The 14,415-nt window shown below is 43.5% G+C and overlaps 1 protein-coding gene across 3 annotated transcripts in view; it reads left to right on the top strand.

Annotated features, from left to right (window-relative positions):
• LOC147676780 (butyrophilin subfamily 2 member A1-like) overlaps positions 1-14,415 on the top strand; it is a 1,092,512-nt gene that overhangs the window by 83,545 nt on the left and 994,552 nt on the right. For all 3 annotated transcript variants that reach the window (XM_086945212.1, XM_086945213.1, XM_086945214.1), the window contains exon 2: positions 10,057-10,183. In XM_086945212.1, the coding sequence (XP_086801338.1) occupies positions 10,057-10,183 (127 nt within the window). The remainder of the gene's footprint in view (positions 1-10,056; positions 10,184-14,415) is intronic.

Here is a 14,415-nt window from a genome sequence, read left to right on the forward strand (position 1 = left end):
ACACCTGTTGTTAAGAATACTTTATTGTATATATAGAATGGTTTAAACTCTGCCCCAAAATTAGTGGAGCTCCATCACCTCATACTATTGGCTGTTTGGATCTTCCATCTTTACATTGCAGTGCATGAAGAACTATTTCGCATCAAGGTACACTTAATCGGCATACATGCATTTCATTATCCTGTATGTGCAGATTATGAAGACACACTTTATTATTTTTACTGCAACACATTAATTGCCTTTGTCAGTGCCTAAGTGTTAGCCTGATCCGAACATGGCCAGCAAATTTCTCTTACATTAGGGTGGACTGACACCAAGATGGCTTCCCAAATGCAAGACTTTTGTCTTTTATCTACTTTTCAGCATCTCAGCTGCTCTCTCTCTCAACATGCCCCTGGGATGATGCTGCTTTTGGTCATGTCTGGCTGCTCCTTTTCATCCTGCTGGGAGGCTGCGGATTGATATCTTGTCTTCAAGAAGCCCATGCTTCAAGCCCTGGATCTCTCGGAACCTGAAATCCCCATCTATCTTTAGATGTACCTGTTGGATCCATCCCTTCCTGCCGCTAGGACCGTGCTGAATATACTTTTGCCTTTCATTTGGGCCGTACAGATGATGGCAATTTATTCTACCATAGTTAACATATATCATTTGGTCTGATGAGAATAAAGACGATAACAACTCTGGGTCCTGTCTCATCAGGATGCAACTTGAACCCAGATCATACGCCCTGACTTCTCATGCTTGTTGAAGTGGCCTGAGAGATTACCAATTTTAAGAACTATTTCTTTCAAAGTCTGGAAATGAGGAGGTAAGTCAGACTTATTGTTGATACAGTCTGCATATTTCACAGAACTTCTTTGCAGCTACCTTAAGTCAGTCCTTTTGACCCTGTTGTAACCTTTGGTGACTTTGATGATATCGACCACCTGATGTAACCAAGCTGTAAAAGTGGGGTTGGTGGCAGCAATCCTGGCATGGCTTTGGTATCTGTTTGGAATGACACACTTTTTATTTATCTAGAACAGTGCAAGGTAAAAAAAATGTTTAACACATGTTCTAATATCTTGGTCTTTGACTTGTGTTCGGATTGGTCTACGTGCCATATAGTTCATGGGATTTCTGAGTTGCTGTTATTAAGGGGATGGAAGCTTCTGACCATTTATGGTTGTCCCCGTCCTTATGTTCCCATTTTTGGTTTATAACTTCTTGAACTACAGTAACTCATTATTCCTCTAATAACTAGTATATCTTTTCCGGAAAACCAACTGGCTTTGCAGATTTTCCTTTATTTATTCCAGTATTTTCTAAAGTGTTAATTTAGGGAATTGGATATCCTTAAACAAAGTAGCTTAACTTCCTAGTTGAAATATTCTCTCTATAGGTCAGAACTATGATCTTGAAACTCCAAATATATTTCCCTTACATTTTCTATTGTTGTTGAAATATTATTTCTACTTTTTTTTGCCTTGGTCTTCTACAATAGAATGACATTCCTAGCATACAATTCTCCAAAAGCAACCCCACCTCAGCTTACTCAAATTATGATTCAGAATGCCTTACGCCTAAGAGCTGTTTACGTGCCTCTGTTGCCTGCAATGTGTGGGGGATCGCAGTGTGTGTGGGGGCTCGCAGTGTGTGTGGGGGGGGCTCGCAGTGTGTGGGGGGGCTCTGTGTGGCTGTGTGTGTGGGGGGGCTCTGTGTGGCTGTGTGTGTGGGGGGGCTCTGTGTGGGTGTGTGTGTGGGGAGCTCTGTGTGGGTGTGTGTGTGGGGGGGGGCTCTGTGTGTGGCCTTATTACTAGTCATTTGAGTGATAGCCGTCTCCACTTCAGTTTCTGTAAAATGTAATGATGTGTTGCCTCAATCTTGGTCAGGAAGAACTGGAGAGCCCCTCCAGAACTGGGATACACCATAAATAGTATTAAAATGGAGTACCACTGATCCTCCATAATTTTACATTGTAAGGGCTTATTATTTAGTCCTGTAAAAAAGGGTTTACTAACTATAGCCCAGATTCTAGCACTATCCCTATGAACCTCGACCGAAAGCAGGTAATTCCAAGCCTCATCTTTGATTTCTTGTTTTCGGTAATTAATCGTAAATTTATAGGACTGCTTCAATTGGGCTATAAAAGCACGATCTCTTGGGAGCTGCTTCAAAGCAGAAATAAGCTTTTGGTGAGCTTTCGGGCAATCTTTGTCAAACCATTTCTCACCCAAATAAGCTTTTGGTGAGCTTTCGGGCAATCCTTGTCAAACCATTTCTCACCCACATTCATTTGACTTCTACCAGGCAGTGTTAAACCAGATGCCACCTGCACACACATCTCTTCAAATGCCAATAAGACCTCTGCTCCCTCATTTGCAGGACTAAGACATATATTAAAACTCTTTTCAGCTTTGTGCATTAAATCTGGAAGGAAAAGCTCAGGAATTACACTGGTCCACTTTAGCTTACTTCCCTGGTCTGTGGTCTGTACACTTATACAAGTGGTAGCTATTCCCTGACTCTATTTAAGGTCAATTGCCCTACTTAACTCGAGTGTAACAGTATTATGGTCGCTGTAATCCCACCATAGGGCACCATAATCGATCACTTGAGGAAGTAATACCCGGGAAATAAAAATATAATCAATTATAGAATCCTGCCCTCTTGCCTTGAAAGTAAGGATCCTCCTCTCCACAATGTTTGTGTTAGGCTGGCATAAATCAACTACAGCCAGGAGATCCTCCAGGCATTCTCCTTGCGGGCTGTGCTCAAAATGACAGTTAAGGGAATAATCTGGGCCAAGATACCCTACATAATGGCAAGCCTTCATACACAAATGAACATTAAAATCTCCCAAAATAATAATAGAATAAGAGGTGGTTTGCTTGAGTCTGTGACCATTTAAAAAACCTTCTAAAATACATAAATGCTCATTTAGAGATCTCATCTCAGGTGAATTATAGAAATGTAAAATTAGCAGTTTCATAGAATTGACATTGTTAATTTCTACAGCTAAATAATTAGTGGAGCCTGTGTTCACAGTGCAATGTTTACCCATCAACTTTAATGATATTAAAATTAAAAGTCACCCCTTTGCTTTCCCTGAGGCCGCGGGCCATGCTGGCTTAAAATATGATTTATAACCATCCAGCCAGAAATTATCTTCTCTATCCCACGTCTCTTGTAGTCCCACTATATCATAGGTTTTAAGAAAATTAATCCATCTGGGTTCCGCGCTTTTTGTTCTAAGTCCTGCTACATTCCAACTTAAGATTTTACAATTCAGGTTCTCCTCCTCCATTTCCTTGGAGACTCCTCCTCCTCCGTCCTCTCCTGATAGTACAAGGGGCTTCAGTCATTCATTTTATTCCAATCTGCTTAATGAGAAAAACCTGTTAGAACCCACTAAACCCCTCTCCATTGCCCCCTCCCCGGGGGGTTTAATCAATGGCCGGGTCTGGTGGCCCCCTCCCCCGGGGGGTTTAATCAATGGCCGGGTCTGGTGGCTCAGTGGACTAATGCGTCCACTGCAGGGGCCTGTGTTCGACCTCATGGTCACAGGTTCGAATCCCGGCGTGTCCACTCAGCCTTTCATCCATCTGAGGTCGATAAAATGAGTACCATTGAGTTGGGTAACAACAAACATCTGTTATTCAGCGCCAAGATACCCGTAGTGGTGAACGTGCGCTTTACAAATACACATGTTATGTTATGTTAATGGTTTGGGGGAAATGGGTCTGTATTTTGAGTCAGATTATCAAACTGGGCCTTCCCATGGCCTAACCCCAGTGATCCATAAAGCCACTTGCATCTGCTCACTGATTCACAAAACCACTCATACACCCACTCACCCTAAAAACTACTCACACACCCACTCATACACCCATGCAGACACTCACACACCCACTCACAGACCCATATAGCCAATCGCACACCCAGTCACCTAACCATATAGCTACTCGCACACCCATTCACAGACCCATAGAAACACTCATATAGACACTCGCAGATCCATACAGCCACTCACCAACCCATACAGCTACTCACACTCCCATAAAACCACTCATACACCCACTCACACACCCATATGGCCACTTATACACCCACTCACCAACCTGTACAGCCACTCACATACCCACTCTTAAAGGCTACAGGTTACAGTTAGGAAAAAATAAAAAACTTAAAAATTCACAAAAAGAGGAGGAGCCAAGATGGCGACCGGAGCGGACGCGTAAGCTCCCGGCTCCGCCAGCCCTTGAGCCCCGTCTTACTATCCTGCCTGCCATCCTGCCCGACTCACCGGCTGCTCCAGCGGGGGCGACGCGCTGATATCGCCATGTTCTTCCGGACTCTCAGCTCGTCCGGAATGTCGAGATAACCTGGTGCCCGTCCCGACGCCATTGCCCCGAAGTTACTCGCCGCTGGATGCCGGACCTCGGCGGAGTGGAGACGGGCAACCTGCCTGCAGGGCGCTCACAACCTGAGAGAGGCTGCTTTCCCTGGATCGCGGATCACAGCGCTTCGGATGCCGTGGAGTGCTGAACATCGCGATTGTCACGCGATTGAAGGGAAGATCGCACTGCACTCCGGCTCCTTTGTTCCGTGCTGGGAGAGGGCGACTCGACTCCATTACGGGACTCGCCCGGACTTGGCTGACCGCCCGTTCGCCCTGACTGCCTGTTTTTGCCGGCGGGGGCTCCTCACTGGCGACGCTACACTACGACTCATGGCGGTGGGAGAAGGGGCAACTGCGGGTCCATGTCGCACCTCCCCATGTTCCTGTGACTGCCTTGTGGGCGCTATGGATGTTCCCGCTGAACCGCGGGACGGAGATGGACGTCCGCCCTTGCCCTGTACCTGTGGCGCCGTGGCCGTGCCGAGGATTACTTTGCCTGCATCTACCTGGGTCGTAGGCGGGGGGGGGCACACTGCCTACCCTGTCCTATGGAGATGTCCTGCTTGCCCTCTGTGAACTGCGGGCGACGCTATTGCAAGACTCCCAGGGGCTAAGTGACAAATTCGACGACATTGCCTTCGACCTGGCGCAGATTCGGAAGGACTGCTCTCAGCAACAACTGATCGCTCCCCTGATGGTTCCTGCTACTGCTACTGTGTTGCCAAGTGTTTCTAGCGGGGCTGAGTTTCGTGATGCCAGGACTGGTGCTTGCAGACGATCGCTCACCGACTCTGCCTGTGATACATTGTTCCCACATTCGGCTATTGCTCCGTTATATTCGCTGCCACTACCGGAGGTGGGACTGCCGGCTAGGCGACTCATGGCCCCCCTGAAAACTCTTTCATCAGAGCCTCCGCTTTTTCCCCTGTTGTATCTGGTTTCTCAGGGCAATTTTGTGACTCTTTTGACTGTGACCGATGCATTATTGGGTATGTTGCGCCGTCCATTTTATACTTGTGAGCCTTCCCCTTCTTCTTTGCTTCCATCTTGTTCCTTTGTTGTAGAGGGGGTCGACACTCGTAGAGGGTGGTGTATTGAAGGGCGTCCGAGATCGGGCCAGGGTTAGGCAGTTTCTCTGCTGTATTGCTCCCTTACCTGATGGGGGTTGGGTTCAGAACGCTATGTGGAGGGAATGTATGGATCACACGCAGAATGCAACTTGGTTTTTTCAGCTGGTTTGCTGTTATTAGATATTGCTTAGCTCTCGCTCTCAAAGCATCCTTTGTGACATTGCAATCTTGTTTACGGCATAGTCGGCGCTACAACTGGCTATCCTGGTACCTAGTGAGCCGTCGGCTCTGTTGTATTCTCTTGGGTGCCTGACTTGCCAACAACGTTCATTGGGACAGGGGGGTTGCTTGTGAAGGGTGGCATCCATTTTACTCTTCTTTGTCCTTGCATTCCCTGGGGCGGCCATCTTAGTCTTTGTTCCAACTGGGGCGGGCTCCGGGCGGGTACCATGGTGTAGTGGTCACTTGCGACTTACATAGAGCTAAGGGGCTCCGGGTGTCAACCTGTACTGGCCTATTTGATGGGGTCTAGAATTGCGGCGCCTTTTTGGCGCGTATCTACGCTACAGCTCCTCACATTTATTTTGCTCTTTTTGTCTATCCTGGCACCTCCGACTGTGAGATGGAGCTGCTCATATCCTGTTGTCTATTTTACACATGGGGTGGCGACTCATGGGTTCATTCCACGTCCTGGGTGTACCTGTTTTTGTACCCCCTTTGATTTTATGGCCTTTGACTTTTTTGATTCCAATGGCGTAGGAACTGCTAATGGCTGGGTGTCCGGGAGATCTGTTATTGTATTGGCTCCTCCCCACCTTCTCTAGTGGGAGATCTGGGACAGTTTCTTTCCTTGCTCCCTATATCACTGGTGAATGTTTTTCTTTGCCTCTTCTTTTCTTTCTCTCTCTCTCTACTTTCTTTTCTTCCTAAATTTCGGGTTTTTGGGGCGACAGACACTCTGCTGGGGGGGGGGGGGGCAGGCCGTAGCCTCTGCATGTGTGTAGGGTGGGGGGTTACATTTCATTTTTGTTAGTTTCTATGGTGCCTATGTATGATCTCTTTTATAATTTTCTCTTTTTCTGTTCTGGGTCTGTGACAGGGGTTTAGTAGGGAGTGGGTAGCGCTGTGGGTGGTACGTAAATGCGAACTGTTTCCTCTGTTGATTCGTGCAATACTACCTAATTGACGGGGTGGTCTTCACTACTGTTGGTTTTTCTTGATGCTGCCTGCCCATGTTGTGAAGTTAATGTACGGACTCAGTTCTCCTTGATTCTATTCTTCACTGATTTATCTTTAGACTAAAAAAATTTAAAAATTTTAACCTTCAATGCTCCTTTTCCCTGGCGACATGAGTCTGTTCAGTGTAACTGCTGTTAATTGTAGCTGTATTGCCTGATGGCGCTGGGGAACCGTAATGCCTGCTCCTGTGCTTAAAAGTGTCGTGGCCGGCCTGACGGTTGTAGGCCCGTATTTGTCTCATTTTTCATGCACAATAAAGGTTTTCAAAAATTAAAAAAAAAAAAAAAAAAAAATTTCACAACAAAAACAAATGCTACAGGGGACATTATAGGTAGGAAATAACATTAAAAAAGTAGAAATTCACTGGGAAAAAAACAAAGGCAACAGCAACATAATAGTTAGAAAATAGCACTAAAAAAGCTTAGAAATTCGCTGAAAAAATGAAAGGCTAAAAGGATGTAATAGGCTCAGATTTTGCACACACAAAACCATAGAAATTCTGCAGTTTTAGTTACCTAAGCTAAAGGTAACTTACACCCTGCAATGCACTACTTATGACCTCACATATTACATCACTGATGACACCAAAGTAAACTTCATTAAACAGGACTATAAACTTAAAGACCGTTCTCAGCGGATAGTCCTCTCTCCTCTGAACCACTTCCTAAAACACTAATGACCAAAGTTATAGGTCTAACTGTATTGGGTAGTCTAATCTTCAACACAACACCACCATTGGTGAATTTGGAAAGAAGTTTTACTGCAAATGTCAGATTTACACAAACCACTACAACATGCAACCAATGGAGAGGTCTTAGCGGACAGGCCACTGTATGCAAATTATTCTTCATTCCGGACAAAGGTGTGAGCATTGAGGTGAGTCTGTTGTAAATATCTGTACACTGAGCCATCACCCTAGATAAAGGTCTTAGTGAATAGATGAATTCATTGCAATCTACTACAACAGTCATTCATCACAAGGAGAAAGTTCTAAACTGGTCAGTACGTCATAAAACAGAACTATACTCAGCCATTACTGTGGAGTGAAGTCTCAGTGAACAGCCTAGACTGTCGCAAAGTACTACTGTACACATACATCAGCAGGGGATATGTGCCAGCGTAGTGGCTAGTTTATAATTTTGGAAAAAACATACACCAGATCGCTGATAATTTCCCAGTCCCCTTCTTTTTTTCGTGTGCAACATCTGAACCTAACTATAACATCCCTTTAACCTTTTGTTTTTCAGTGAATATTTCAGTTTTTTTAATGCTATTTCCTAAGTATAATGTCCCTGTTACCTTTGGTTTATAATCAAACATGGTGGCAAAAGTATTCCCTCAATGTTCCCTGTACAAAGTTTACATCACATTAACAAAATTGCTTTGGAATACGTTTGCAGATTAAAAGATATCAATTATCGACAAAGAATCTCTTATGAAACAAACACAAAGAAAGATTGAAATGATCTCTCGTGTGTTTTGGATAGAGTTGAGGAAACAGAAATTTAAGCCTCAACCTGAGTTAGAACAATAGCACTGGCAATATTCTTATTTTTCTTGATCGGTTGGCTTAAGGAATTTTGTTTATCTGGAACATTGCATATCACCAGTCAAAATTCTATAGCATCAGTCACAGGTCTCCCAAACAGCATTCACTAAACAGGAGCAAAGTCCCTCTAAAGTGTGCAGACAGAACACAGGTACTGTTGTTTTAAAAAAGTCCAAGCAAAGGTAAATGGTGAAAGTGAAAATTAACTCCCAACTAAAATCTCAGCAGCTGTCATCTTTCAGTCCCCTCATATCCTGGAGAGTGGGCATAAGCTACCCTGTTCTATGAGTGAAGGTGAGGATCTGTGTTTGTGAGAACACATCATGTTTTCATCTCAAGGTTTTTTCATACTGGCTCAGTAAAAGCTGACTCAGTTTAATGAAAAAATGGGATTATTGCAATGTATGCCTTAGAGCTGTCTCTTCTGGGAAGATCCATTGTGTACAATACCCATACTTAATGTGGGCTTCAGGTCATTCCATTCTCATAATTGGTTGGCTTTGTTGTCCATCCGATTTGCTTGCTTATTATTGCTTAGATTTCCTTCTTCTGTCTTTGTCTCTTCTTTGGAGTATAATTTTCGACGGAATGAGCTGTATCATTCATCCTTCAACTTCTTATTTATTTTTATTTTTTCCCATCACTCCTTTAGAGTGCATATTTTCAAGCTCTCTACTCTATGTACTGCATCCCCACCCATGCACTCTTTCTGGTAATCCTTGTCACATCTTGTACGCTGCTTTCCCACCACTCTCCATTCTACTCATTTTTTGTTTTCAATTTTATACCCACTTCCTCCCCAGCCACTCTGTTGGTCTGTTGCCCTCCCTGCGCTGTGCTGCTCGGCACCCTCTACCCAGTTTCTGCCTGTCCCTTTTGACATGTTTTTCAGGGGTCCTAGTAGCTACTCCTTTCTTTGTAATGTACTTTAGCAGCTGCACACATATTTTTTTATGTAGCACTCCATGATGGATGTTGGCCATCTTGCAACAGTAAATTAAGAGTATAAAAAAATAAAAAATAAAATAAAAAGGCAACAGATATGTCATGAGGCGGATATGTGCCTGCATAAACATCATCACTATGCAGCCAGACGCCAGCCTTTTAACTTTTTTTTGTGCCCCTGCTGTTTAGCATCAGCAACAAGCATTGGTAAAGCCAACATATTGGCTAACACATTTGAAAGCTGAGACCAGTTGGCTTTGCCAATGCTTGCTGGGTCTGGTGGCTTAGTGGACTAATGCATCCACTGCAGGGGCTTGTGTTCGACCTCATGGTCAAAGGTTCAAATCCTGTGACAGGTTTACTCAACCTTTCATCCATTTGAGGTCGATAAAATGTGTACCATTGAGTTGGGTAACAATAAACATCTGTTATTCGGTACAAAGATACCCCGCCAGGGGTGAACGTGGGCTTTACAAATACACATGTTATGATATGTTATGTTTATGTTATGTTATGTTGTTCATGACTTGGTTGGTGGAAAAGTGAGTTGACTGTGAGCTAAAGGGCATAAGAGGAAAGATGTCCAATTTCTCTGTTTTACAAAATTTACAAGAACCTCTTTACTTTTAAATAGATAAGGCAAATTATTTGATTTTCAGGCCTGTTGCCTTTGAAACATTGAAAACAATCTTCTGGTCTTCCCTTATAGAAGTACAGTATTTTCCTGTCATGCAAACATGTGCAACTGTAGCCATCGTAGGTGCTTTAATTAAATGTATTTGTCTTAGATTGCTACTTCTAAAATGTTATCGTTTTGTACAATAATCTACCAAATTATTTTGCTGATAGTGTACAATTTGCTTTTCCAGACACCCGTCACTTTCCAAGATGTTGCTGCCTGTTTTTCTCAAGAGGAGTGGAAGCTTTTACATGAGTGGCAGAAGGACCTTTACAGGAATGTGATGAAGGAAATTCACAAGGCCTTAATTTCACTGGGTAAAATTAATCTTCCTGTTTTTTTTAAGTTCAATAGAAGTTTATTAATCATAATATAAAAGGTATCAATAGAGAATACAATAAATAGTACAATAAAAGAATTATGGGGAAAAACGGGGAGGAAAGGGAAAGCAGGGGAAGAAAAATCAGAATGCACTTTATAATTGAGGAAATAACAGCAAACATATCATGAGCATTAATAAATAAAAAGGAGGAACAATGATTATACAACAAAGCAAATACAAATGGAAGTATGCAAGTAAACAATGTTGGAAAGGAAATGACAAGGGCATCATGGAGGTTTGGAAACCTCCTGCTGAGCAGGTCGTGGACAAAATGAACGAGTAGTACAAGTATCCAAATATACCATAACAGGAAGCCATAGGTCTGCACATTTGGCTACCATCTGGGCAGGAAAGACAAAAGCAGTATCAAGCCTATGATTATGACATACATTATTCCACCATGCTTTGAAGAAATGGTAGAGGCAGTCTTCCAAATAAGAGTAATCTGTTGAAATGCAACAGCCAGTAACAAATTAACAATACGAACATTGAGATCAGTGCCGTCCCAACAAGGGGAAAGACTCCCCAGAAAAAGATGAGTGGTAGATAAGGGAATACAGGTACGGAAAATGACATTAATTTGAGCCCAGACCTGTAACCAAAAAGCATGTACACGCTGGCAGAGAAACAACATATGAAACAGGGTGGCATTAGGCAAGGAGCAAGACCAACAAACATCCGGAGTGGTAGAGAATCGCTTGTTAAGGGTAGAAGGAGTGTGGAGCATTCGGTTGTAGATGAAAAACATGGATTGCGTCAAAGACGCCGCCCTGGATGTTTTACGAACCGTTGTCAAATTTTGTCCCAAAAGGGAACCGGCCATGATATAGAAAGGTCATGTTCCCACTGCTCCTCCACTCTAGACTTGGGCCGGGGATGTGTGTGTGCATGAAGGTGTTTGTATAGAGTAGAGGCTTTAGGAGTAGCTCGTAAGGTAGAATGAAGTTGAAGAGTAAGGTCAGGAGAAAGAGGGGAAAGTGGAGATGATGCCTGCGCGAGTGTTGTGTACACCTCCATGACCGCTTCCTTAAGTAAGAGAGATTTGGGAGCAAAGGATAGGGGTAAAGCAAAGGCGGAGCGTGGGATATGAAAAGGTAAAAAGGTGGAGTGTGAGAAGAGTTGCGAAATCCAGAGCAATCCTTTGGACCTTCAAGATTTCCAGTAAAAGGGTTTACCACGAATTAAAAGGTACTTGTTATGCCAAATAGTGGATGAGAGAAAATCAGCAACAGTCGTAGGAGGGGGAGTGTTAGAGGATAAAAGGAGTTTGACAGTAAATTTATGAATGAGAGTAGGAATCGAGGAGGGTTTGCGTGAGAAAGAGATATATTCAGCGAAGGAGAAAGGGGAAAGGAAGAGGCGCTCAACCTTAGTCCACAAAGGGCAGATTGAAGCAGGGTCTAGTAACCAAAAGGAGGCTTGACGTAGCAAAAAGGCTTTCTGGTAGGCTGGGAAATCCGGAAAGTTAACTCCACCTTCAGAAGCGGGGCGAATGAGCCTAGCAAGGGACATTCTGGGCCTTTTGTTTTGCCAGAGAAAGGAGGAAAGGACCAAATTGACTTTCTTATAAAATTTGGCTGGGATAGGGACAGGGATATTAGAAATTGTGTATAGAATGATGGGGGATAACATCATCTTAATGGTGTCTAAACGACCCCACCAAGAGAGGTATAGAGGGTGCCACCTAGCTGTAATATCAGATATTTTCTGAATACATTTAGACAAGCACAGGGAGACGGTGTCAGGGATGGAAGGGGTGATGTGCAAACCTAAATATTTAATGTGGGAGGGACTCCAGGCAAAGGTGGTGGCGTTGAAATCAGGCTTAAAGGTGAACTTTGTCAAGGGCTAGAATTTCACATTTATCACTGTTGAGCTTATAGCCAGAAATTAAAGAATAGTTCCGCACCTCCTCCAAGAAAGCAGGGATGGAGGTAGTGGGATTCGAAATAAAGAACAAAATATCATCGGCGTAGGCAGCAAGTTTAACGGAAGACTCCGCAATCTGAAATACGTGAATGTCGGGATTCTGGCGGAGCTTGGACAGGAAAGGTTATAAGGCGAGATTGAAAAGGAAAGGGGAGAGGGGGCAGCCTTGGCGCACTCCTCTACCAAGGTCAAAGTAAGGGGAGATTTGACCCATTTGCATAAACTGCGGCTCGAGGGTGAGAGTACAGCAGTGAGACTAGGGAAACAAATTTAGGATCAAAACCAAACCAACCGAGAGTATGAAAGAGATAAGGCCACTCGACCCTATCAAACGCCTTGTCTGCATCCAGGGCTATCGCTGCAAGGGAATGATTGAAATGGGATGATTTAGACAAGATGTTAAATAAAAGTCTGGTGTTGTCATTGATAGATCGACCTTTAACAAAACCAGATTGCTCCTCGTCCAAGAGATCAGGAAGCAAATGGTCTAGCCTGATCGCCAAAGACTTAGCGAAGAGTTTATAGTCAATGTTGACAAGGGAAATGGGCCTGTAATTCTTGCAGTACTGCATATCTTTCCCGGGTTTAGGTATTAAACAGATGTGTGCATCTGAAAAGGTCCCGTAAGAGGCACCTGATGCAACAAAAGTATGAAGAAGGGAGTGCAATTTGGGAATCAACAGCTTGGAGAAGTGAAGATAGAACTCAACAGTGAAACCGTCTGGTCCGGGGGCTTTATTGAGTATGAGACGGTGGAGCGCATTAAGCAATTCTTTCTGTGAGATTTCAGTCTCTAAAGAAGAAAGATCAAGAGGAAAGAGTGCAGGCTTTTGGATAGTCGAGAAAAAATGTGTGAGAGAGTGGAGGGAGGGTTGGGTGTCGGAGGTATATAAAGTTTCATAGAAGTGAGAGAATGTAGCAAGGATATCAGCATCTTTATGCTGTAAGCAAGCACTGGTGTCAAAAACAGATTCAATATTCATCTTATTGTGCTTGACCTTTAAATAATTGGCAAGGAGTTTTCCAGCTATATTCCTACCACCATAAAACTTAGCACTTGATTTAAGCAAATATAAGGAAGCATCTTCTGTAGACTTTTCATTATATTTAATCTTAGCTGCGACCAAAGCTGTCAGACTATCTTGAGGATGGGAAGTGAAATAGGCGTGTTCCAATCTCTTAATGTCATGAAGGAGATTTTTAGTGAATTGGCGGGCAGTCCTGCGTTTTTTTGCGACATAACCAATAATGAAATCGCGTTCAGCTGCTTTGAAAGCGTCCCAAACAGTATGTTCCGAAATTGGCGGGACGTCATTAAACAAGAAAAATTCATCAAAAAAGGCAGTAAAGGAAGAGGAAAATGTGGGATCCAAGAGGAGAGCATTGTTAAAACGCCATCTCCTAGGCCCTTCAACCTTAGGGATCACGTCAAGGCTGACTACAACAGGGGCATGATCCGAGAATAAGATTGGACCAATTTCGGCCGTAGTAAGCGTTTGTGCAAGGTTATGGGAAACAAATATGTAGTCAATCCGCGATTGGGATCTGTCGAACGGAGAATAGAAGGTAAACTCCCTCAAGGATGGATTACAAAGTCTCCAAGAGTCAACAAGTTTATGCTGGGATATTGCTTGGGTAAAAAGTTTGTGCGATTTAGTGGGGACATACGTGGCATCAGATTTTCTATCTAAAAACGGATCTAGGGGTTGGTTACAATCCCCAGCGAGGATAACATTTTCATCCATGAATTGGGCGATACGCGAAGAGAATTCAGCCCAAAAAGGGGGTTCGCCATTGGTGGGTCCATATACATTAAGCAGAGAGATTGGAACACCTCTAAGCGATAGTCTGACATGTGTCCATCTACCATTAGTATCTGATTCCTGGGAAAGGACTGTAAAAGGAAGAGACCTGCGGCATAAAATTGCAACACCATTGCGTTTACCGTCACCCTGCGAATAAAAGACTTTACCTACCCATCCTCTTCTAAGCTTAGCAGACTCTATATCAGAAAGGTGGGTTTCTTGGAGGAACGCAACATCAACATTCAATTTGGCAAGGTGCGAAAGAATGCTTTGACACTTAAATGGGAAATTTATACCCTTGACATTCCATGAAACTATATTCAAGGACATAGCATGTACATTAAATCAATAAATACACGTAAAATGGAACAAGAATAGCAACCCATGAATAAGAACAAAAAGAGAAATGCGCAATAGAAAGGAGGAAGAGAAA

Source organism: Lissotriton vulgaris, chromosome 12 (genome assembly GCF_964263255.1).
Source record: "Lissotriton vulgaris chromosome 12, aLisVul1.2, whole genome shotgun sequence".
NCBI lineage: Eukaryota > Metazoa > Chordata > Amphibia > Caudata > Salamandridae > Lissotriton > Lissotriton vulgaris.